This window comes from Fukomys damarensis, unplaced genomic scaffold (genome assembly GCF_012274545.1).
Source record: "Fukomys damarensis isolate Sample0158 unplaced genomic scaffold, DMR_v1.0_HiC HiC_scaffold_16, whole genome shotgun sequence".
In the NCBI taxonomy this organism is placed as follows: domain Eukaryota; kingdom Metazoa; phylum Chordata; class Mammalia; order Rodentia; family Bathyergidae; genus Fukomys; species Fukomys damarensis.
This window is the reverse complement of record NW_022900928.1, coordinates 114,832,734-114,858,525: the sequence shown is the minus strand read 5'-3', so window position 1 is coordinate 114,858,525 and position 25,792 is coordinate 114,832,734. Positions and strand designations below refer to the sequence as shown.

Genomic DNA, 25,792 nt, shown 5'->3' with positions numbered 1-25,792 from the left:
GTGTGTGGTTATATCTCAAAGGAAAATATTTGAAAACTATTTTATAAGCAAAAATTTAATCAATTAATGTTTATGAATATTATTCACAAAAATTAACATAATGATGAAACTTTGAAACAAATATGCTCTACCCTTAAAGGTGTTACCATTTATTGACCACTTATTCTGTGAAACTTGCCTTATAAGAAAGATCACCCATCCTTAACAACACCTTTCAAGATGAATACTAGTGTCCCCACTATTATTTCTCTGAAGTGCAAGAGTGGGATTTGATCCCAGAGCTGTCTGATTCCCCCCCACACTTTTTTTTATAATACTCCCGGCTGGTTTTCTGGACTCAGGTCTACTTCATTTGGTTTCCCAAAAGGCATTCGCATAGTTTAAAAATAAGGTTGCAATTTAAAAGAAATTGATACTTCTAATTCAATTAATGTTCATCAGACCATTTCATCTTCTTGAGTCTTGTTCAAATTATTTTTCCAGACCAATCCAAAAAATAATAATAAAGATGGAAAAATGTATTTGCTGGCCACGACTGAGCCTAATAAATAGCCTATTAAGTAGGGAGGGAAAAGAACACAAACTACCTTCCAGCCATACCAATGCCTTCTTTCTTTCATCTCCCTCCTGTTAAGCATAATAGTGGTCGCTAGATGTTACTGGTGATTGTAGAAGCAAATTGTGGCATCAAATATTCATCCCAGACACAGAATATTCGGGAGCCTTCTTTTCAGAGAGAACAGTATTTTTTTCCTCCAAATGCTTTGGTATTTTCCTAGCAGGAAGAACCATAAAGAAAATAAAAGAGAAGAGTATTTTTCCCCCAATTGCTTTGGTATTTTCCTAGCAGGAAGAACCATAAAGAAAATAAAAGATTAATAGTCCTTGGTTCTAGAGCATCAGTGAAAGGTGTAAGCAAAGCGGTAAATTAAATGAAATGGTCACTAAAACCAGGTGGGTCTGGCATAGCCTGGGTAGAAATACTATGGAAAGCTTGACTTTCAGTAGGATGTTTTATTCAGAGCAAAAGCCACATTTTGTTGTGACTGATAATAAAAGCATCACAACTACAGAAATAACTAGAAGAAAATGTAGCATAGATGCAGACAAAAAGATGATACCACATTTGAAGGGTCAGCTTTTCAAAACCTGTATTCTTGTTTGCTTCATAATTAGCATTCTTTACTAAGATCAAGACCATCTGAGACACTGCAGAGTCTAGCAGGGTTGTAGCCACTGCGATTGCATGTTACATTACAGAGTATAAAAATAATTCTACAACATAAACTTTATGATGACCCTGAAATTTATTTTTTTAATTTAAAAATAAGGCTCAGCTTGAGTTATATAGAGATTACTAAAGGTTTGCCTTCAATGCCTTATTAATTTTTCTTATTTAGACTTACCAAAGTGATAGCTTTCTACTTTCTCTAAAGGAGTTTGTTTTAAAGATGAAATTTGTATCATCCTAAAATACTTTTATTGTTTTGTAATGCATGAATGAGGTCTACCATAGTGATAATAATTGTCTTAAAAAATCAGCCCATGGCCGGGGATTTAGCTCAGTGGTTCTGCTGCCTGCCTCGCAAGCACAAGGACCCGAGTTTGATCCCTGGTACAAAAAAAAAAAAAAAAAAAAAATCAGCCCAATTATTCTCCCATCGCATACTCTAACACATTGCTTGCTTGAAAGCCTCTTTGTTAGATACTGCATGCAGTAGGATTTTAGTTTAGCAGTAAAGTTGTTTTCTGTTTAATTTTTAACATGCTAGTAAAAATCTTTTAATTAGCTTTTCTTTGCAATGTCAATATCTATTATATTCATGTGGTTCCCTCTAGTGGTTGATTTCACATGCAAATTGTTTTTTCTTCCAGAAAATATCAGTTTGCTTATTTTCTCTAACAAATATTATACAACTAAACTCTTTTCAAAAACACTAACACATTGCTCCTTCCACTCTAGTGCTTAGTGTTACCCTTTGTTTCATTAGCAACAATGGTCAATGGAATGCATCTCATCTTAGCTTTGCATCTGTAGAGACAACAGAAAAGGTCTTCTTTTCACATATGTGGTATGTGGAGAAAACATTAATTGAAATTTTAAGGTTTGACTTGATTTAATAAGCACTCACTGACCATGTCAAAATAAGACATTTTGCTGGGTGCTGTCGTACAATCTACAGAGATGATTGTGATGTGGGATTTTGATCCTAATACATTCTGATCTTGACACTAAAGATAGGTATGAAAAACTAGTGCTACAGGACCTTACATAATGAATAAAAATGTATTTTCAAATATTCCTCTGGTGAAGTAGAGTAGTCCTTGATTTTGAAAACCAAAATGAAATAAAAGACAGGTTTTCCCCTGGCTATAATTTAATAGGGGTTAAGTGGGCCTCATGGAAAATAGAACCTAAGTTTTAAAAGGCCCATTGATTTATACAAAATATAAGTAAAGTACATTCCCCAATACAATTATTGAAATTATAGGTCAAGTTTTTTTTTTAACATACAACTGTTGCTGAATTCAATCTCAAAATATGTCATATTACTCTTACTAAAAATTATAAATTTAATGGAGATAATATTCATTTATAATCCTCTATAATATTCAGGTACTATGCCTTAGTGCCCTTATATTATAAGCATATACTGTACAAGCAATAAGAAAGTTCTCACTCATTTCATGACTATAGTAATAAGTGTTTAGGAAATATCTTCGCTTCAACCTTCTACCATTCTACTGTACCTTTGGGAAAATATTGCCAGTCCACTTTGACTTTGGATAACTCTGGTCTTCTGTGGAAGGAGAGAAAATAGCCTTGCTTCTAACTCAGACAGTATAACCAACCCTGGAAGAGTCCAGTGACTTGGGATTGTATTGGAATTAAATGACTGCTTTTCAGAAATGAACTGGTATCTCTGAATCCTTCTTGACCTTTATGTCTCAATAGGAATGCCTGGCTGAAGATCTCAAGTACCTTTCCGGTACAGCTGTAGAGTAATAGAGAACTTAAAGTAGTAAAGAGAAAGGGAGGGATCCTCTCAGATTACAGTCCTATAGCACAGCAAAGAAGAGAAGGTGGGGTCTGTTCCCTAGGAAACTTTCATATAATTTGTCCCCCTTGAATTGTTTATTTCTGAAGTGCTGCTGAAATACAAACATACCTGACCAGACAGAGAAAGAGAAGGGGAGAAAAATTGTTTAGACGTAATAGAAGGAACAATGCTATATGTAAGAAATGTCCAAAAGGTTCCATATGAATGTGAAAAACTTGGCTTTTCTTTATGAGTGCCACCAATTGCATGGTATTCATGGGAGGAGGAGGAGGAGGAAAAAGTCATTTTCCTTTAAAAGAGGATACCAATGTAAAATTCTTTAATTATATCATAAAGAGGAAAGTATTTGTATATTGTTCATCTAAAAGTTTGTATTTCTGAATAAATGAACACCCAATAATAGAAGACTGTCTCTTCTTTAAGGGATCATCATGTATAGCCATCCTTATCCAGGCGTGCGGGACCAGGAGCAAGCCACGTAAGCAATTATCTGTGGCATAACTACTTTCTTCTTGGCATAACTGAGCTTCTGTATAAATTGCTGTAATTGGAAATCACAGTTGAATCTGAATGAATGTCTATCTAGAAGGGCTGGTAACAGAAGTCACTGACTGGGATAAAAGGAAGCTTCTAAGAGTGCAGAGTGAGTTGCCAAGTAGAGGCCATTGATGGCAGATTCACCAACTCTACTGCTGTTTTGAGTCAAGTGCATAAGTGCTTCATCATTTCAACTTCCCCGTAGGGCATTTAAGTACTATTCCCATGCTCCAGATCTATATATCTCTAGCATACACTCTGTAACCCTTGGAGACCGAGGTTTTTCTATCAGATATCCTCGGTCAATTCAGACGCACCAGAGCTACATTTATTCCAGGGTCACAGCAGAGTCATGCCAAAGATATTATCAGGCTGCCATGTAGGAAGTCTTATTTGTATCACAGCCAGTTCTAGTACTGTTTTGTTGATGGCTTTAGTCATGAATCTTCCTAAAAAGTAGAATTCCAAAAACTTAGGTGTGCTTTCCTCTCCCTATTGCTCACTACAGAATCAGCAGTTTAATCGATATTTTAGTGGCACTGTCCATCCTGATGGGCTACTCTGTCACCACTGCCAGCTTTGTCACCTATGTCGTAAGGGAACATCAGACCAAAGCCAAGCAGCTGCAACACATTTCAGGCATTGGCGTGACATGCTATTGGGTAACAAACTTCATTTATGACATGGTGAGTAACTTTTGTTATAGCAAGAAAAACAGGATCTACCTAAATAGAAAACATCAGTTTTTATTCAAGAGTTTTTTTACTCTAGTTATTCAGATTATTATCATAAGGACAATAAATTAAGGAAAAATAATTTGAGTTGGGTTTATATTAATTGGTGGCTGGAGGCAAAAGAAACTGCTTGCCCTTATCTTTGGGACATAGCACATTCCCAGGGCACCTGTTAATGCAGATTTCTGGGCCCCGTCCAGTGCTATTAGATCCTTATCTGGGGAGTGGAGCACGGAGAGTACGTGTGTTAAACAAGAGCCCCAGGTGGTGTTAAGCACATGGAAGTCTGAAAACCACTACTGTGGAGAAATTGAAGTTTACCAGCAGAACAGCTTTCCCTAATTGTGCCAAATAATCAAGCTTATAAAAACTTAATCAGCTAATAGTGAAAAATTTGAAATAGCAGTTTCTGTTGAATGACACATTAGAGAGGATTTTCGTAGGGTAAAAGGGGGATATATTTCATTGATACCTCTCTCATTTGCCTAAAATATTCCCCAAATTCATATGGTGGTTGTTCTTGGCTTCAAATGCGCCAGTATTGGCCACAAGCCCAGGATAAGTGTGAATTTGCCTGTGATTATGGTGAAATTGTCTGAGTTGTTAAGATCATCGGTTTGAAGAGATGGAAAGTAATTAACTCCATATCTAGTTTGTTAATGTATCTAATGAGGTCTGAAATGCATTTGCTGTAGAAGCCAAATCTGAAAGAATAGTAATGACTGCTCTGGACTTAATAGGGGCTTTAATGTTAAGAAATCTTCACGTACATGCTGCTGAGAAGGTCTGCTTACTGCTGAGATCTGTTGTCATGTCTGGTGCTCATTCCAATTTAGGAAACACTTCTCCAGCCCCCATGTGTGTGTGCACACTCAAATTAAATTATCATTACCTTCATTGTATGCATCTTGCCATAAACACCTCAGCATTTGATATTTCTACTTGTCAGCAAAGCTATTTGCTCATATACCTCTGATTCCAAGTGTGTGGGACCTGCTGTCCTATGTCTTTGCACAGAGTTGCTCACACTGATAACCAAGCCTTGGAAATCAACCATCTGAGAGAGCTGCAGCATTCAAAATAAATCAATACTTTGAGGACTGACTCTAATACCAAGATACATGGCTGTCTTATCTTTCTCACTGAACCTCTGTTGCTGAATGATCCCAAGTCTTAGAGCCTAGAGGCAAAAACACCAGGGACTTCTTGTGTATCTATAAAAATGGAAGCTAGTTTAACCTAATATTGGAGACAAATTCTAAAGTAAAATCAGCATAAAATAAGCTGGACATTCAAAGCAATGAGACCATAGATAAAAACTCATTCCTGCAGATTTTTCTAGATCAACTTCTTTTAGTTTTAAACTAGACAGGTTATTGATTTGAAAAAACACTTGCTATATATTAAACATGGTTTTACACATTCCTCTAGGTCTTCTACTTAGTCCCTGTAGCATTTTCAATTGGTGTCATTGCAATATTCAAGTTACCTGCCTTCTACAGTGAAAGCAACCTAGCTGCCGTATCTCTCCTTCTTCTGCTGTTTGGGTAAGTTTCCAATTAAGCAATAAAAAAAGAATTAACAAAGTTAAATGCTCCTAGACTCAAATAGGACATAAATCTCATTAGCTAATTTACAATTGTCCTGGGGTTTTACTTGACACAAGTGATGACTAACAATACATTATACTGTCTAGTCCATAGTAATCTATCCAGTGTAATACTTTTGAAAATTAATGTCATTATTATTAATGAGCACTTACTCGGTACCAAGTGCTATGGTTACTAATTTACATATGTAATCTAATTTACATCAAAATGAAGGCTTTAAAATGATAAGAAAAAATATGTATACATGTGTGAATAAATATTGACAAGTTATATGAATATATGTAGCATTACAAGGTGTACATAAGTTCAAGTATACTTTTTATTGATTTTTTTATAGAAATCTAAATACACGCATTGTTTTTGTATGAGGTTCATACAGGAATACATAATCAATGCTAGTTGTAACAATACTTTCTATGTTGAATGCATGGATAGTTAGCAATTGTGGTTGATGCAGGACCTGTCTTTCTCTGGTTCTACTGAATTTCCCCCCAAGCCGCTCCAGTCTTTGCTCAAAAACAGGCTATCTAGCTTCTAACAGGTCTCTCTGTACTCAGTTAGTCTACACCAATGTCATTATTTTTCCTCAACTTTAAATTATAAGATTTTAACAGACTGAACTCATATTTCTGAGCAACAAAAGTCTTGCCCGAACAGGATAACACCATCCCCAGAGGGGATTAATTTGTAGTTGTAATAATGTTGGGTGACTCGTGGGTCCTTAACAGAGAGGCTTCTTACTATCATTTTAAAATGTCCTTTGGGTTTCTTTGTCAAAAAGAGGAATGAGAGTTAAATCTAGCTACAAGGCTTGGCAACTCATCACTAATATTTACTTTTACTTTGTAAACTCATATAAGTTTTTGTTTTATAGCTGTGTAAAATAGGAAAATTAAAATGTAATTTAATTTCAGTATTATTAACCTACAGATATGCAACCTTTTCTTGGATGTATTTGCTGGCTGGCTTCTTCCATGAAACAGGGATGGCCTTCATCACTTATGTCTGTGTCAACCTGTTTTTTGGCATCAATTCTATTGTTTCCCTGTCTGTGGTATACTTTCTGTCTAAGGAAAAGCCTAATGATCCGGTAAGGTCCTTATTAGTCTGTTACATATCAGTGAGTGTATCAGAACCTTTAATGTGCTCAAGGCAGAAACAGTTTCTTTATTCTTCAGTCTTCAAATAAAAAAAAATCATTTGGCTCTTATATTAAATTAAAAAGAGAAAAACTACAGCTTTTAAAAAGTCTTTTAAAGATCTATTGTAAGTTAATGCCTTTTACTGTATTTATTGAGTATCAAAATAATTAACATTTGATAAGTCTCAAGTGAGATGATAGAGGTGAAGTCAGATATAATGTATGGTGTGACATAAATCATACTACCAATTGTTTGGCTAAACATTTTACTCATTAAAAAGTCCTATGGTATGGTAGTAACAAGGAAAGTGGCTTAGTTATAGGACTATGGGTTGGGATTCATTTGAACATTCAGAGAGAAAACTTAATTCATTCCCCTTCAATCATGTATTGGAATCTACTTCATTGTGAGCCTCACTTTCCATTCAGAGCTGACAATTATGATTAGTGAGAAGAGAAGCACTAACAGTGCCAGGCAATTGAACAGCAAAGAATAGAGAGGAAATGAAGTGAACTGAGGAACAGACAAGCACACTCCAGGAGGAGAAAGAAAATTCATGAGGTGGAAGTAGTTGGCCTCAAGTGTGAATAACGTGAAAATGAGCCATTTGCTCCTCTTCGGGACATGTTGTCTCTCCTTCCATTTCATTTCTCCATTTTAGTTTCTCTCCAAGTAGAAATTACCTTAGGTTCTGAAACTTTGCCAAATTAAGCCCTCTTGTACTCAGTATCCTGTACCAGACCCAAACACCCTAGCTGGCCCTGTATTCCAAAAGTTTAAGGCTGGCCTAAAAGTTATTTTGTCTCCTGGACCTCAGGTCACCTCAAGAAAGGCTTTTTCTGTTAATATTTTAATGACAAATTTGGTTTTAGTAAGTATCATCATTTGGTTTTAGTAAATATCTATATACAAATTCAGCACATATGAAATAAGTGCCAATCTAGATAGACTTCTAAACGTTTATCTACATCTAGTGTTAAGTTTTCATCAATTTGTTGCAAGCCTAACAGTAAGCTTCATTGTTATTTCTCTTGTTTCAGACTTTGGAACTTATTTCTGAGACCCTCAAGAAAATTTTCCTGATTTTCCCACAATTCTGTTTTGGCTATGGTTTAATTGAACTTTCTCAACAACAATCAGTCCTGGATTTTTTAAAAGCATATGGAGTGGAATACCCACATGAAACTTTTGAAATGGATAAGCTAGGGGCAATGTTTGTGGCTTTGGTTTCTCAAGGCACCTTGTTTTTTTTGTTGCGACTCTTAATCAATGAGTGGTTAATAAAAAAACTCAGGTAAATACAACAAAAACACAGTGCTTGGCATCCATGATGGAACTCAATTCCAAATATTCATGGAGGAACCAAGAGTCTTAGGTTCCACTAATAATATGAAAATGTTTTGTTCAAGAACTTAAAAAACTTTAGCATAATTTATCATCATTTCATTCTAGTAAACAGTTATCTAACCTTATGATGCTGTAAGAAAGAAAGTCAAAATAAGTACAGTATTTAGCATTTAAAAGAGATTAAGATTCAGAGGTAGAGAGAAAATGTGTATATAAAAGAGTTGAGTGTGGAAGGATGGGAAACACTTTCACAGGCAGAAATGAGAAAGAGGATTGAATGTGTATGTAGTATGTTGACATTAAGTTTGGGAAAAGGAGATTGAGGTGAAGTAAGGGTAGCATTACAAACGAAAAGAAACACACCATTGGACTCACAATTGCATTTCTAGGGATTTTTTTCCTCCTGGTATGCTCACATAGATGCAGAATTATTAATCATAGTAACAATTTCTAATACAGTGGAAACAACCAGAATGTTATTTATTTGAGAAGTAGTTAAATAAATTACAGTGGACCTTTTTTCTTATTAACTCAATTCATTCATGAGGGCTGGCTGTAACTCAAGTTAGTTAGTTGAAGGCTCAGGCTCCTCTACACAGCCTTCAAAGTCTCTCTCTTGTATATAGGCAGATCTCAATATCCTTAGAGAGACATTTGCCCAGGACTTCTCAATTAACCCCACACAAAAAAAGGATGTTGTAATGCATTTTCCAGAATTCTTTAAGGGTTAAACCAGTCTATATCTGAGACCATCTGGAAGCACAAATGGCCAGCATTCAGGTTGTAACTCAAGACTTTGTTTATCTTAAAACTAAAATTCCTGTCATAATCCAAATTGTTCATGAGTCAGGGTGGTCATAACTCGAGGGTCCACTGTATATGTATACACTCATAAACACAACATGATGCAACCATTACAAAGAATAATACAGTTCTACATTCAATATCTGAGATTATTTCTAATATTTTTAAGTAAAAAATGTGATATTCAGGACCAGGTTTAAAGTACATTATTACCATTTGAGTTAGAAAAGAAATCTATGATGTATGCATACAAATCCATACGTATCCTAGTGGTGCCTACGCTGAAAAGAACTAGGCATGGTTGAAGATGACTTTTCACTATATATTCTTTAGTACCATTTGAACTTTAATATCATGTACATGTATTACCTATTGAAATAAAATTTTAGCTAAATTATAATAAGAGGAAAGCCAAAAGCAGAAATACACAAAAAATAATAACAGCATATATAAAAAAGGAATAATACAAGTTGATTCAAACATAGAATAAACGTAGTGAAATACTAGGAGATAAAAGGTAGGGAGATTATGGAATCTCTTGAATGCTTGGGAAGGAGACACAGTTTGGACTTTATTCAGCAAAGGTTTCTAAAAAGATATCATCATGATCACATGTTGCTCTAGGGGTGTGATTTTGCAGAGGTTGTGCAGGGTGAAGTGGAAGAGACGCTGGGGCAGTTTCAGCTCCTAGAGAAAGCGAGGTGAGAAGTGAAAGTGTGTACTGGGGACTGAAACGGACTGAAAATGATCCACGGCAGGGAGTCACAAGGCATTTCCGGTGTTTGGGTCTGACTGCACCAGTGGACTTTGGAGTAGGGAAGTTTCGAAGAAACATTAAAAGAAACAGAAACATTAGAAAGAAGAACTGGATTGATTTGTTGGATTTTATGTTGTTTTGGTATTTTTTAGGAAGATACTGAGGTGGGTTTGGGACTTAGTGAGTTTGCAGAGCTTACAGACTTGAAATGTTCTCTAGAGCTTAGGAGAGACACAGTAAAAAGGGGAGTGATATTCATAGCATAGATTATTTTAAAATAGAGATCTGTTGTGTAACATTGTGTCCATAGTTAACAATAGCATGTTACACATTTTTTTAAAAATTTTAAGGGGTTAGAAGTTACATAAATGTTACTACAGTTTTAAAAAGAGAAAAGCAATAGACAAGGTATTTTTAAATGATGATCTTTGATCTTATCCTTGTAGGTTTTCAGTTTTACTGAACTGTTGTAGAGTTTAGCTTTACTCTAAGTTCTTTACTAAGAACTGACTTTCAAACACAGACTCTGCTCCATATTACTGACATTAGGATTTTATATTTTAACAGTAGATCTGTAAACATTTAAGGCATAGAAACAAAAGCTACTTCTCAAATATCATATTGAATATGGTGAAGAGAGTCCATATTAATTTTTTAAGTTGTTTGAGTGCATAATACCAAACATTTAAAAGAAGCTTAATACTGGTACATGTTCTGTAAAGCGAAAAAAACATCAAAAGATGTCTAAATTGAGGAGCTTCATTTCAAAATCATTGACATAATATCACTGGGGCTGTTTTTTTTAAGGCTCTTCTTCAGAAAATTTAGCTCTTCACCTGTAATGGAGATAACAAATGAAGATGAAGATGTGCGGGCTGAGAGACTGAGAGTTGAGAGTGGTGCAGCTGAGTTTGATCTGGTCCAACTCCATCGTCTCACAAAGACCTACCAACTTATCCACAAAAAGATTATAGCTGTGAATAACATCAGCATCGGGATACCCGCAGGAGAGGTGAGGGACTGTAATTCATTTCTATCCTTTTTATCGGTATGTGACAAATAAAAATTAATTATTTTTCTTCAGTATTTTTCTAGAAATAAGAAAAAACGATATTTCTATACATCATATATGTATACATATATACACATCATATGAACATTTATATACATATAGAAAGGATGACAAAAATAGGGTGAATTTTATATTTTTAAAGAAATTTATTGTAGTAAATGATACATTACCATCATTCTCCTTCAAAGTACTCCCCTCACTTTCCACACACGTACTCATTTCTCTTGCCATTTTCTGAAGCAGTTCTCATGAATGCTTCTGCCCAGTGCCATCCAATGGGAAAGTCAGGCTCATAAAAACATTATGGTGTGTCCTTACCCATCTAATTCACTAGATCTGGTACAATTATGACTTCTGGCTTTTCCCCAGTCAAAATGTCCATGAAAGATAAACATTTTGAATAGATTCAGGACATTGAGGCAGCCACTATAGCACAACCCAAAAAAGAACTTCCTGAACTGCTTTGAAGAGAGGCAAAATCAATGGAATAAATGTGTTGGAAACATGGGGAAGTTTTGAGGGAGGTGAATGGTAATTCGTCTTTACTGTAATGTATTTTTATTAAACATACCATATTTTTCAATCATATCTTATCCCCTATATATGAATATAAAACTTATATATGAGCACCTGTTTTTTACCCTGTGAGTCTAGGCAGACAAGAGGCACCATTTCCCACCACACAGCAAGTTCTGAGTCCTTTCCCAAACGACTGTCCTCTCTGGAGTGGGATTTGGTCAGAAAGCCTGTTCAGTGCTCTATTCAACTTTTCATTCCCAAGCTTCTACCAAAAGACACCGTAAAGAAAACAAGTTGTCAGAAATGAGGTCCTAGAACTCCATGCATTTATATTCTTGCCATTTTCACAGGCATAGTATTAAAGCAGATTTGAAAGAAGGAAAAGAATATAACTATTTCCTTAGTTTTCTGAGCAGAGTCTCAAATTTCATGCATCAAATTTATTCGCTAGCATAAAGGAATTATTGCTTCAGTAGCTTATTCAGTAAAGTTGTGATTTGTGTGAATATTGTGAAATCTATAAATGTAATTACTTATTTGAGTTAGTCTATCTTGTGGGGTATTATATCATGTCATATAACATACTATGTAAAACAGGTACTCAGTATATATATTTGCTAGTGTTCAGGTGGTTAAAGAGAAGAAAGTTACATAAAGCACTAATTTATTTTAAAAGAGAAAGTTTGACCAAATGCCAAGAAAGCATTTCCTTGAATAATTTCAGTGATTTATTTTTCTTGGAAATGTATTTCACCCAGGCAGGGGGAAAAAAGAGAGAGAGAGAGGGAGGGATACAATAGCAACATGTCTCTAAGATTTACATCTTTTTTTTCTCCCCTTAAACTAGTGCTTTGGCCTTCTTGGGGTGAATGGAGCAGGCAAGACCACTATATTCAAGATGTTGACTGGAGACATTGTTCCTTCAAGTGGAAACATTCTGATCAGAAATAAGACAGGGTATGGAAAACTAATGCTTCCACCTTAACAAGTGCAATGCAATTAAAATAATTTAAATGGACATCTAGGTGATTTTGTATTATTAAATCTTCAAGGGGAAATCAAATTCAAAGTGAATGGTGATTTTTAAGCCTTTTCATGTGACTCTGATCATGAGATAATTTTATCCTTTTTTCATCAAGATCACCAACTATTATGAGCAAAATAGAACCACCTTCCCAACGTTTGGAGACCAGGAGAGTCATATTTTTGAAACTCATGTGTTTTTTTATTTCCTCATTCAGATCTCTGGGTCATGTTGACTCTCACAGCTCATTAGTTGGTTATTGCCCTCAGGAAGATGCCTTAGATGATCTAGTAACTGTGGAAGAACATTTGTATTTCTATGCCAGGGTCCATGGAATTCCAGAAAAAGATATCAAAGAAGTGAGTACATATGTGAAAACCTAGTTAATTTGATGACCATTATTATTTTTGTTTTCTTCCCACTACACCTCCCATAAAACCAACTTGATACCTGAAAAGCCATGATATTTTCTTCCTAACAATGAGGATGAGCCCAACTTAGCTTAACTGTGTGTACTCTACACACACCCATGGACACACCTTCAAAACTTCTTGATGGAGTTTTTCAGTTGCTCTATTAAGAACTGTCAAAAAGAGGATCATACCTGCATTAGGCTCTGAGCTGAGCACTGGTTGGTGATTCTTTTACATCCTTTGGTGTTCAAATAAACACTGACACATAGAATTAACTGAAAAATGCCAAAGTGAAATAGAATACCTTCTATTTTTATTTTATTGTGTATTGCTTGGGATTGTTCCCCAGGCCATATGTACAGTAAGCACATGTTCCACCACTTAGCTACAACCTCAGACCTCCATTTTGACTTTTATCTGTGACTTTGTGTGTCATTGCAACAATTTGGCTTGGTAATGGAATGACTAACCCTTAGGGCAGTTTCTTCTGTTTTTTTGCAACCCTGGAGGCCTGCTGCATAAGTCCAACTAGGAATTAATTATTTGCCAGGACCATTTAACTACAGAAATAACTACAAGAACTCATAATTCTAGATGCACTGAAGTTTTCGATAGTGGGTCATTTTTAAATAGACTTAAAGCCTTTGTGACAACTCACCCCTCAGTCAGAACAAAGGTGAAGCAGTGTTGACGATCAATGACAAACCTGCCTTTGAATTCTGTTTTAGTTATTTTAAGCTTTTAAGCTTTATAGGAGAATCCTGTGGTAATATAGCACAAAAGTACAGTCTGAAACAGTAAACACACACACACTGGGAAGGAAAAATCTCATTTGAAATAAGCCTCTGAGGAATTGCTTTTATCTCTTTAAATGAACTATTAATTTTTAAATAGCCCTTTAAAATGAAAATAAAATCTATGTTGAATTTAAATGTTTTAATTTTTTTCTTGGCCTCTAGTCTCCCTGATAAAATTTTCTTTTCTCAGGCAGATTTTCTTCCATTTGGTGCTTTAAGGGTTTTGCCAGGGGAAGGTCAGCCTAATTCCTCTTTTATTATCCACAGACGGTTCATAAACTCCTTAGGAGACTTCACTTGATGCTCTACAAGGACAGATCCACCTCTATGTGCAGTTATGGCACAAAAAGAAAATTATCCACTGCTCTGGCCTTAATAGGGAAACCTTCCATTCTACTACTGGTAAGAGAGGCATTATGAAAAAGACTGCTACATAATTAGAGCAGCACATCCGAGTGTGTGTTAACAACTCATCTTCGTTGTCACGGCATTTAGTGAGGTCTCACTATGTGCCATTTATTTTACAGGGAACCTATACTATCACATCAAGGAAATTTATATCAGCAGATGATGAGTTGCCACAATAATGTTTTCAAAAACTTTTTATCTGAAACACTGGCTCAGTGGATTTCTGAGAAAGCATTTAGCATGAGGATGGGAAGTAGCTATACAAAATTCAGGATATTTGAACAACTAAGTAAAGTTATAGAAGATGGTAGAATTTAATTCCCATTTATTGATGAAATCACGTCTCTTTCTATTAAGTACTAATCAGGTGAACAGATAGATGTTCCATTTTCTACTGAGGAGGAATTTAGGAGGAGAAATTTTCTACTGAGGCACATTTTAGGACAATACATTGTGCTAAAATCTTATTTCTTTGTAACTTAAAAATATGAGTTATGGGCCAGGGATTTAGCTCAGTGGTTTGGTGGCCTGCCTTGCAAGTGCAAAGACCGGAGTTCAATCCCCGGTACAAAAAACAAACAAACAAACAAACAAAAAACAAAAAAAGAATTATGTAGCCTGAGATGTGATAGATGATACATCATGCTATTTTATCTGAATTCCAGGTGGAACAGAAAGAAAAGTATTCTACATTTTTTATTTTGGCTAACAACTGGAAAATTAAACTGATCACCTAGAAACATAAATTATGCACAGTGGTGGTAGAGTATTCTTTTCTCTAGGCCCAGTATGTGAAAGAATGTTTATTTCAGAGAAACAAACTTTTTTTATTTTGGAAGCTCTCCTTGATTCAAGGACCTCCAAATTCTAAATGCATCTTAACTATATGCAATAAAAATCCAGTTATAAATAGTCACTTTACTCCAAGGATTAAGTCATAGAGTAGATCCAATTATTTAAACTGCTTAGAGAGAATGATGCACAGCCCATCTTTCTATAATGCCATCAGCTTCTAATGCATTACATCCCTGCCAATCGATGCTGATAATGGAATTCTACTGTATAAGTGTCCCTTCGGTTGAGCAAATCAATCTTTAGGCACCCCTGTGAGATAATATATGTAAAACATTTTAAAATGGTAAAAGTGCTATGTAAATGCTATATAGTAATGAGCTGAACTAAAATACAGGCTATGAAAGATATGTTTTCAAGTCAGGGATTTAGCTCAGTGGTTCCACAGCCTGCCTCATAAGCACAAAGTCCTGAGTTCGATCTGTGGTACCAAAATAAATATACAAACAAACAAACAAACAAATAAAGATGCCATGTTTTCGTCTGGATTTGTTTACCAGATAGGCTATTTTTCCAAAAATAGAAGCAGTGAGAGTATGTTCTTTACTGTTTTCCTAAAGTAACATTCATTTCTTTTTTAAAATTTAATACCTTCTATAAAAATAAGCCTGACTATCCTATGTACATACTTTTCTCTTCCAGAGACAGTTTTAAATTTTTACCTAATCTTGACCTATAATTTTTTTTACAATTGTGTCAGGATCTATTATTGCTTATTTAGATCATCTGTTGTTACATTTTTAAAATTTTATTTCTGAAGAATTTTTCAAAGCACCATTTACTTTGGACAAATAATATATATATATATATATATATTTTTTTTTTTAACATGGCAATTTCTGAAAATTGTATATTTATTTTCCCAAGTAGTGCTAAATTTCAATTACTAACATAAAACTAAAAATACATCTCAAACATATTAACGAAACTATCAAATCATGGTTTTGTTCTGCTTCAAAAAGCATATTATGACTCACAGCCACAACTCTGCTTTCATGAGCGTGATAGCAATCATGCTGATACAGCTTCCAATATGTGCTTGACAATGTAGAATTAAATACAAAAACCCTGCTTTGTCAGTAACTGAAGCAAACTTTTCTTCCAACGAAACAGAAGAAATGTATGTAAAGTAACAGGGCATCAATTTCACCCAGACACTTTTTTAAACAGATTGACAGTTTTAAATACTTAATTTTGAGCTTTTTGACAGCAGCAGAAAAAGGCCTATTAGGTATAAAACAAGCTAGTCACAGAACTTCAAAAAGTGATTTCTGTTCTAGGAAATCGAGACTCAGTGATGTGTGTAAAGAACCTCATCAGATATTAATTAATTTGATAAATTTTTCTTGTAACTATTAAGGATGAGCCGAGCTCTGGGATGGATCCTAAGTCGAAACGGCACCTCTGGAAGATCATTTCAGAGGAAGTACAGAACAAGTGCTCTGTCATCCTTACATCTCACAGGTGAGTGGAATATAGGGCCTTAGAGTCAAGGGACACAATCTTAGCATGTTAGCTAAGAAAAGGTAATCCTGTGCATTATATAGAGATAGTGAATATCTTCAATTGTATAAATGTGTTTTATGCTTATAGAGGTAGGGCCAAGTCAAATGAGTAGGTTTTTATGGTGAGATTAATGTGCTAGGACAGAGTGTAAGCTATAAGAAGTTTTTTAAAAAACAGATTTGGCACAATTCATGACCCTCTTAACTCACTTATGGCTCTTAACTCACTTATTTATGGCCTATCAAATGAAATTCAGTATCCTCAGCCTTACTGTGTGAGGCCTTCTATTGTCTGGCCTCTTTCAAATTTTCAGTTTTTTTCCTACCACATCCTCCACCACCAGTCTGAATTGCTCATAGTTCTCCAAGCACACATTACCCCTTCCTATTTCCATGTTCTTTCTTCAGGTGTGCTTTCTGCTTGAAATGACCTCTTCTTGCAACCTCTCCAAGTTCTAATCTGACCAGTTCTTCCAGACCCAGTTCACATCCCTCCCCTCCTGAAGTATTCTCTCCCTTAAAGTAGCAGTGATACTAAAGCCTCTCTTATGATGTTGCCATGGCATTATGATTTGGATTAAATTCTCCTTGCATTAAAATGATCATATAGTAGAAAAAACAATTATTTAAATATTTATTATTCAAGGGCTGGTTTACATTCTTCCTCTGTCCCCAGCACACTGGAGCTAAGTATTTCATTCCCATGAACATTTGTGTGAAATGAACAAGGTGATAGCTAGGGCTGCCTCTGGTTATGAAAATGAGAGAGCATGTAATCAAGTACAGATTAGCTAGTTATAAATCCAAAAATATAAAAGTGAACTAGAGTAGGAAGCATAATGAAATAAGCTTGGGGTTATTTTGGAGACATTTCTTAGGAAATGTAGGTCTTGAGTCAAACCTTAAAAGAGCTTGAAAGAAATATTGCGTTTGATAGGAGGGCCTTCCAAATGAGAGAGAGGGCCTCCAGTTTTAGAAAAAAACATTTAAAAACCCTACCTGAAGACATTTAATTTATATTTTAAAAGATTTTTTTTGTTCTCCTTCAAGACAGAGTTCTCAGGTGTAATAATAAAGTAATTAATCCTATGCTTATGAAGCTCAGTCCAATTCTCTGTGCTCTGAAAGCTGATGTGCTTTTACTTCCTCTTTCAGCATGGAAGAATGTGAAGCTCTTTGTACCAGGTTGGCCATTATGGTGAATGGAAGGTTCCAGTGTATTGGATCTTTACAGCACATAAAGAGCAGGTAAAGAACAAATGTATTGTTTAGCACAAGGTTCGGAGTAGTCAATCTAATGGTGCTGTCTCCAGTTTCAAGGATTATCTCAGCAGCCTATCTTGCAATGAGAAGTACAACAGGAATAGAGAAGCTAATCTTTAGAATACTCACTGACCCACCTTAGATTAAAGTATTTTGAGAGTTTATTGTATTTTTAGTTAATACACCTAAATCTTTGAAGATCTAAAGCTAATAATAATGATGATGACAATAATTATAATAATTCCACAACCAGAGCTAATAATGATAATGATAATAGTAATAAACCCACAACTATAATACTCTTAGAGAAGCTTTGGGAATTTATACAATAATAAAGTAGATATTAACAAGTACATGTAGGTATATATTTTTATCTAGCATGTTTATTTGCTATTTGCATAAGCCTTCAGTAAGCTGTTTAACATTTTTACCATATTGAAAACTTTTTAATCAAGACTATACCAGGGAAATGTGCATAAATATCATTTTACCATCAAATTAAAATTAAATTAGTAGTTTATATTCATCAGAATGTACATGCATTTATACATATCTATAGTAATTTCCAAATTTCAGGACAATGCTTTGTATCATTTTAGACAATAACTTGACTTTCTTATAACATAATCAAAACAAGGAAAAATCAAAACAAGGAAAAAAGGTGACAGAGGTCTTATGTTTTTCTCAGGGGTCTATTTTGACTTGTTTATGAACTCCATTATTGGTGTAGTGAGGTCTAGTATGCTGATTTCATATTTCTTTTTTAAATCCCAATTGTGTTAATATTGACTGTTGTTACCAAATTCATTATAACTTGTCTCAAGACATTGCTTACTTCAAATTAGAATATATTTAACCCCAGAAAATGACACCCATTGCCAATTCATAGTTATCAAAGAAAGCCATAGTTTATGTTTTCTTTCCAATATTGCTTTTGTTCAAAGAATCTAACTTACTGTACAGATGGGAAATAAATTTAAAAAGTCATAGCAATGAATGGTTGCCAGTTTGCAACAAGTCCTGAGTCCATGACAAAATGACAGTCTTTATATAAGAAAAAGGGCCATAATTGCCAGCTTGGGTTGTGTTTCATTATCCAGAACTCCAGGGGAACAATTTTGGCAAAATATAATATGTATTGTGTTTTGCACTTTTCTTTCTAGGTTTGGACGTGGGTTTACTGTGAAGGTTCATTTAAAGAACAGCAAAGTGAGCATGGAGACTCTCACAAGGTTCATGCAACTGCACTTTCCAAAAACGTATTTAAAAGTAAGTGATGGCCCTGCTTTTTGATCTTGATGAGCTTTGATAGGTGTAGTACAGTATTGTAGTGGATATCTGTTATTTCCAAGTCCATCATAGCTTTGTTATTAATCATAGTATATTATAGTTTACGATATATAAGACACTCAGAAGCACACTTTGTATGGACAAATAACATTTTCAAATTCTGTTAGTATAGCTATTAGAGTTAATATAGTTTTTCATATATGTTTATCTCTTCCTCACAGAGTCCTTATATTCACACTCTACTTTCTTTTTAGTAATATATTTTGCCAGTTTGCTGCTTAGATACATGAAGGAATTGAGGAATGACAGTTATTACATTACCAAGGGCCTTTCTCCACGGGGAAAGAAATCAGAGAATCCAGAATGTTATAGCTGAAGGAGGTTATCTATTTTGTGGCCTCATTTAAAAATAAGTCCGCAATAAGTCTTCAATGTCCAATGAGATGAAATATCTTAATATTAATTTAATCTTACATATATACTATAAAGTCACTGGACAGACACACAGGGACATAAACATAGTATGTGAGATCTCACGTAGTATGGACTTTTCTTTTTTGGTGGGGGTACTGGGAATTGAACTTGGGTCCTCATGCTTGTGAGGCAGGCAGCAGAACTACTTAGCTAAATTCCCAGCCCTTATTTATTTATTTATTATTATATTTTTTTACATAGTATGGACTTAAACTACTCGACAGACAAAAGATTATTGCAATATCTTTGATAAGCAATTTGCAGAAGTTGGTGAAACAGTGAGTAATTGTTGTTAAAAGGAAATCAGATGTGGAATAATGAAAAGAACTGATAAAACTTTGAACCAAGCACAGCCATGTAGGGTGATATTGAACAAGACGGTTCAAGTCTCTAAACCTCAAATTTTTCATTTATAAAATAGGGATATACATCTATTTCACAAAAAAAGGTATGAGAGTGAAATGGCAGAGTCCATAAGAATACCTTATCAACTATAAGGCACAATAGTAATGTAGATGATTTTAGTAAATGATTTTAGGAAACAAAGCAATGCATTTTTAAAATAATTCCTTGATATTTATAAAATACTTTAGCCTCAGCCTCCTCAAGCCTTGGCTAACATCTCTAGAAAATTATAGCTTTCATGATTCTTATCAAGGCCCATTTTCTGTCATCTAAATTTAAATCAAATTTAAAAGTTAAAGGACATCTTCCTTGTACAAATCATGTCGATCATATGCTTTTTCTTTTAGTGAATTTCTGGTGTGAAATCTTTATTTGCTGAGTAATTAAATTACATTTATCCCAGTTTCTTCCTCATGGGACCAAGGCTATCTAAGGCAAACAAAGTGATGATAAAAGTTTGATTTCACCCTAAGCAGACCATCTTTTACCCTCCTGAAATGGTTTCTAGATCTCAAGAAAGCAAATACCAGCGCAACAGTTTGACAGCAAAAGTAAGCAAGCTGGCCAGATTGCAGTGATAGGCATAATGCAGAGAGTATGGGAAAAGGAGTGAAGAGGAAAAGGCTTGAATATCAGGCCAAAATGTATAATCTTGATTGGATCACCACCAGGGTAGATTCTCAATAAGAAAGTATCCTCTTCAAACTAGTGCTTAGAAAATATCACTCTGATGGCTTCGTGCCAGAATAAATTGGTGTCTAGTTTCTAGGATTCCAAAGTGGTTACTGCACTAACTCAGATGTGGTGAGTATCAAGTTAATATCTGTGGTGTAAGTAGAGAGCAAAAGAAATAGCTATCTTAATAAACAGAAAAAAATATATGGTAACTAATTAAATATTCAGAAAAGTATGATGTTAAAGATACCCCAAGGCAGTAAGAATATATTACTAAGTAGATGGTGATACTGTTAACTAAAATTTTTTAAATTTTTAAATATTTTTAAGGTGAGTTGGAAAAGGATGTAACCTCATTTGAATGAGGTTTTTCTAGACAATATTTTTAAAAACTAGAATTTTCCAATATAAATTTAACAGCTAATTACTAGTGTTTTAGAACAATTCTAACATAAAAATAAAATTACTAAAATTGATCTCTGAAGGAGGGGAGTACAAGGAGATAAAAAAAGAATGAAGATTGTTATGGATATGTACCAACTGCGCAGGATGAATGTAATCTTTATGTACTGCAAACATGCACTTATAAAAATAAAAATTCATAAAATAAAGTAGAACTGATTGCTGAGAAGTTTATGTGAGCTGAGACTAAAGTCAGATGTGAAATATCACTGAGCAAAAAAATTTCCAGGCAAGATTTATGACTTTATAGCTGCACAAGTTTGCAGAATGTTTTGAAAATTGTATTAACTTTTAAATTTGTTTTCTCTTTGACATTCATAAAATTTTGCATCTCAAAAGTTGCTTCTAAGCATACCCATTATTTACACTGCAGCACCATTTTCAGTAGAATAAATTTCGGTATTGTTCTTAGTGCTCAGTTATGTCTAATGAACGCAACATTACCTATCTTTTTAAAATAAGTTTTTCTTTTGGTTCCCACAGGATCAACACCTTAGCATGCTGGAGTACCACGTACCAGTCACTGCAGGAGGAGTAGCAAACATTTTTGATCTGCTAGAAACCAACAAGACTGCTTTAAATATCACAAATTTCCTAGTGAGTCAGACTACTCTGGAAGAGGTAAGATGCATACCATTATCCATGTATAGGATGTATATCCATTATCCATGTCACATAAAAATTATCATGCGTCTTGGTTACTTCCTTTTAATGAATTCAATTTATTTTTAATTGAAGCAATATCTAATCTTACACCTGAAAAACTTAACAAAGAGCCTAATTTATTTCTGACAGCACTTGGGGATATTAAAAAAATATGAAAGTCATGAACTATTTTTAAATGAAGATTTTTTTTCCAGCCTTTAAGACAGCTGTATTCACAAAATTATATGCATATGTAAAGCAACAAAATACTATTTTCATCCACAAAATAAATTGTTAATGCTTTTCCCTACTTTCTCCTTGGTAGGTTTCATAAAGAACATTTCTGTTGATGGGCTTTCTGGGTGAGGGTAGCATAGGAGTGGCAAGAGATCCTGCAGTCTTCAAAGTCTCCAAAATTTACAAAGTTAATGCAGCAAATGAAGAATTATTTCCTTTTATTTGTATCTGTCTTAATTACATTTACATTCTATAACTAAATGCTTCATATATCATCCTTCATCACCACTGTACTATCTTAACTTGATACAGCTCATCCTGTATAACTTAGAAACACGGTTGATTGTGTCCATCACTGAAATGGAACTGAAAGGAAATCCTGACAGGCCTCTGAGTTGATGTATCATGCTGCATTTTATGGACAACTTTTATGGGGCTTTGGGCATTTTAATAGGGACCTAAGACAATTATGCCATTGCCCTCAGAGAAGATTTAGTCTTGAGATTTAGTTTCCATGTGCCATCATGCCTGGCAAAAACTAGAATCCAGGATAAATTGAGATGAATCTATAACTAATGTATTTAACAATTTTTAATATCTGAAAAGCCCTATCTATTAAATAACTGGCTAACTGAACATTACATGGGATTTCTACATAACTTTTATTTTATTGAAATATAAACATTAGACAGGGCTTGGGGTAGGCACTTTAATTATATTTGATAAAGACATTGATATAGATCATATGATATAAATATATAGTTATAGATATTCAAGTATAGCTCTAGATTTAGTTTACGATCATAAATGTCATTAATATAGTTACAGATTTTCGTTCTGTTTTCAAACTCCAGTTAAACTGACCAACTGAGTGTGGTTGAATATATGTAGGCATATCTTAACTTTATTTCTTCTTTTGCTATTCTGGCCCTAATGGTTTTATTTCCCTTAACAAATCAGGTTTTCATCAACTTTGCCAAAGATCAAAAGTCCTATGAAAATGCTGACACAAGCAGCCAAGGTTCCACTATAAGTGTGGACTCACAGGATGACCAGATGGAGTCTTAGTAGCCACTGAAAACTTGATTTCAGCAAACTGCCAATGGATGTATTTTGAAGAGGATATCACATTCTCAAAATTCCTTCATTTTAAAGTATCACACTGTATGGAAAGTCACATTTGTATAGAACTTAAGTGTTATTTTTGAAAAGACATTTTTCTCCATAAGATCAGTGAATGTTATCACTGCAGAAACAAATTCCTGGTATACTCAACACTGTGAGCATGCTAATGTATATGCTGGTGATTCACAGCTGAAGAGGAAAAATGCCTCGTGATGATTGCCTTAATTTATTACTTTCAATAAAAAGACAGCTTTAAAGGTATAGATATTAGTAGTTGAAAAGTAAGAATGGAGAAGAAAAGTAAAGTGGGTTGGGATAGATAGGGTTGGGTGAGCAAACAAAATAATTTATTTCTACAAAAGAACAGAATGTACATCATTGCAGATACATGAATTTACTGATATGGGTTAAGTGTTAAGGGCCAGGTGTACACTGGCAGTAAGCAGTGAGCATAATGTCTAGAAAGGGTGTGTGTGTCATTTTTAGTACTTGAGAATACCTGGGGGGATAAATAACCCCGGTAAGTGCTTTTTTGCAAGAATGCAGAAAAAATTAAGAGAGCTGTTTGCCCTGGCTTGGTAAACAGAACTTAGACTTCTTCCTGCCCTGCTTTGCCAATAGTAAGGCACTGGGCAGAGCAAGAAGCTACTTGCTCTTTAGCGGGGAATGGATGTGTCAGCTGGACTGATATAAATGCTGAAAACTGAGAGTGCATGTGCTGCTGGCAGGCAACATTTTTTAAGCTCTTACAGTAACCCTCATATTCCAAGTTCCTCCTCAGGAAACATTCCTGTGGCAGGAAAATGAATATGAAGTTAATTTTCAGCTAATTGCTCAGCTCACCCTGAGACATGTACATGGGTGCAGAATAGACTTTTTAATAATACCAAATTACATGGCCCTGGAGGAAGTTGCTTTGTGTATCATTTATGTGTGGGTGTGCAAGTGTGTGTATGTGATTGTATGTCTGTCCAAATTTGCCAGCCTTAGTATGAATGTTTCCTTTTAAAAATAAAACCAATAAACTCGAAGTTTAGCAAAAAAATTCATGATGTCATTTCATTTGTTAGGAAAGAGTCAGGAGTCATGTGGCCCACAAGGTCCCATATGATTGAGTCTTCACTTGTCTTTTTGCCATAATCCCCATTAATTTCTTCTTGCTCTTTAGGATCTAATCATACTACCCTCTTTCAGTTTTTCCAGTGCTCCAAAATTTTCCCATCTGAAGACCTTTGTGTGTGCTGTTCCCTTACTAGGATTGCTTTTCCCCCACTCTTGGTGCCCAGATAACAGTTTCCAGAAGTGCTACACTTTCTGCAAAAGTTTTATTGCGCTACAGTGGACTCTTGAGTTACGACCTGCCTGACATATGAACAACTTCTATAACAATTGAAATTTTAGTTTTAACTTATGACCAAAGTCTTGAGTTACAACCTAAATGCCAGCTGCTTGTGCTTCCAGATGGTTTCAGATACATATTTAATCTTTGAAGAGTTCTGGAGAGAATATTATATCCTTTCCTGTGTGGGGTTGAGAAATACTGGGCCAATGTCTCTCTAAGAACATTGAGATCTGCCTGGAAGAAATTATATAGGAGAGACTTTGAAGGCTGTATAGAGAAGCCTGAGTCTTCAATTGGCCCACTTGAATTACAACCAGCTCTCATGAACAATTTCCATTCATAAGTCAAGGGTTCACTGTACGTTCTCAGTTTAAACCTATCTGCCTGTTCTAAATATTGTATACCATTATACCTTCTATCTTTCTGTGAAAGAATGCATCATAATTTGTCATATATCCAAACTAGCATACATATCTTAACAGATGGCAATATAATTTATCTTAGGATAGAGAATGTCTTTGGTGAGTATGATACATAAATAGCAATCCTTTTGGAGTAGAAGGTACAATTCTGTGAGCAAGAGTATCCCCAGGAGCCCAAGGGACAAAAAGATGACCAAGGCCCATGAAAGGGTAGAAGGGATATGTTTATTGAAGAGTCTGTTGTGGTTGCTTTGTTGCTTGGTTGTTTAATTACTTCTGTGCAATGGTGGGAAGGAAAGCAAAGAAAAGCAGAGAAAAGACATCAAAGATGCAAGGAATAGTGGAAGGGTGAGTAACGAAGAGAGATGAAAGTCCAGTGAGAAGGGGAATGGTTGGAAGGACAATTAAAAGCATGAATAGCAATTAGGAATGAAAAGGCGAAGTCACAACAGATCCGAAAGAAATCCAGAGGATCATGAACACCTACTTTGAGAACCTGTACTCTAATAAAATGGAAAACACAGAAGAAATGGACAGATTTCTAGATACTTATGAATTACCAAAGTTGAACGAAGAAGATAAAAACATTTTAAACACCCCAATCACAATCAGTGAAATTGAAAATGTAATTAAAAACTTACCAACAAAGAAAAGCCCAGGCCCTGATGGATTCACTGCTGAATTTTACAAGACATTTAGAGAAGAACTACTACCATTACTCTTCAAACTTTTCAATGAAATTGAAAGAGAAGCTATACTTCCAAATTCATTCCTGGAAGCAAGTATCACTCTGATTCCCAAACCAGAGAAAGATACAACCAAAAAGGAGAACTACAGACCAATCTCCTTAATGAATATAGATGCAAAAA

The 25,792-nt window shown here is 34.9% G+C and overlaps 1 protein-coding gene across 6 annotated transcripts in view; it reads left to right on the top strand.

The window, feature by feature from the left end:
- The window catches only part of Abca12 (ATP binding cassette subfamily A member 12), a 183,158-nt gene extending 158,640 nt beyond the window's left edge, over positions 1 to 24,518 (top strand). For all 6 annotated transcript variants that reach the window (XM_010616024.1, XM_010616023.1, XM_010616026.1 and 3 more), the window contains 14 exons: positions 3,486 to 3,540; positions 4,108 to 4,285; positions 5,765 to 5,880; positions 6,874 to 7,033; positions 8,126 to 8,379; positions 10,801 to 11,005; positions 12,432 to 12,541; positions 12,826 to 12,967; positions 14,086 to 14,220; positions 16,439 to 16,542; positions 17,739 to 17,831; positions 19,010 to 19,115; positions 21,636 to 21,773; positions 22,995 to 24,518. In XM_010616024.1, coding sequence (XP_010614326.1) covers positions 3,486 to 3,540; positions 4,108 to 4,285; positions 5,765 to 5,880; positions 6,874 to 7,033; positions 8,126 to 8,379; positions 10,801 to 11,005; positions 12,432 to 12,541; positions 12,826 to 12,967; positions 14,086 to 14,220; positions 16,439 to 16,542; positions 17,739 to 17,831; positions 19,010 to 19,115; positions 21,636 to 21,773; positions 22,995 to 23,102 — 1,904 coding nt within the window. In that variant the 3' untranslated portion in view covers positions 23,103 to 24,518. The remainder of the gene's footprint in view (positions 1 to 3,485; positions 3,541 to 4,107; positions 4,286 to 5,764; positions 5,881 to 6,873; positions 7,034 to 8,125; positions 8,380 to 10,800; positions 11,006 to 12,431; positions 12,542 to 12,825; positions 12,968 to 14,085; positions 14,221 to 16,438; positions 16,543 to 17,738; positions 17,832 to 19,009; positions 19,116 to 21,635; positions 21,774 to 22,994) is intronic.
- The last annotated feature ends 1,274 nt before the right edge of the window (positions 24,519 to 25,792 follow it).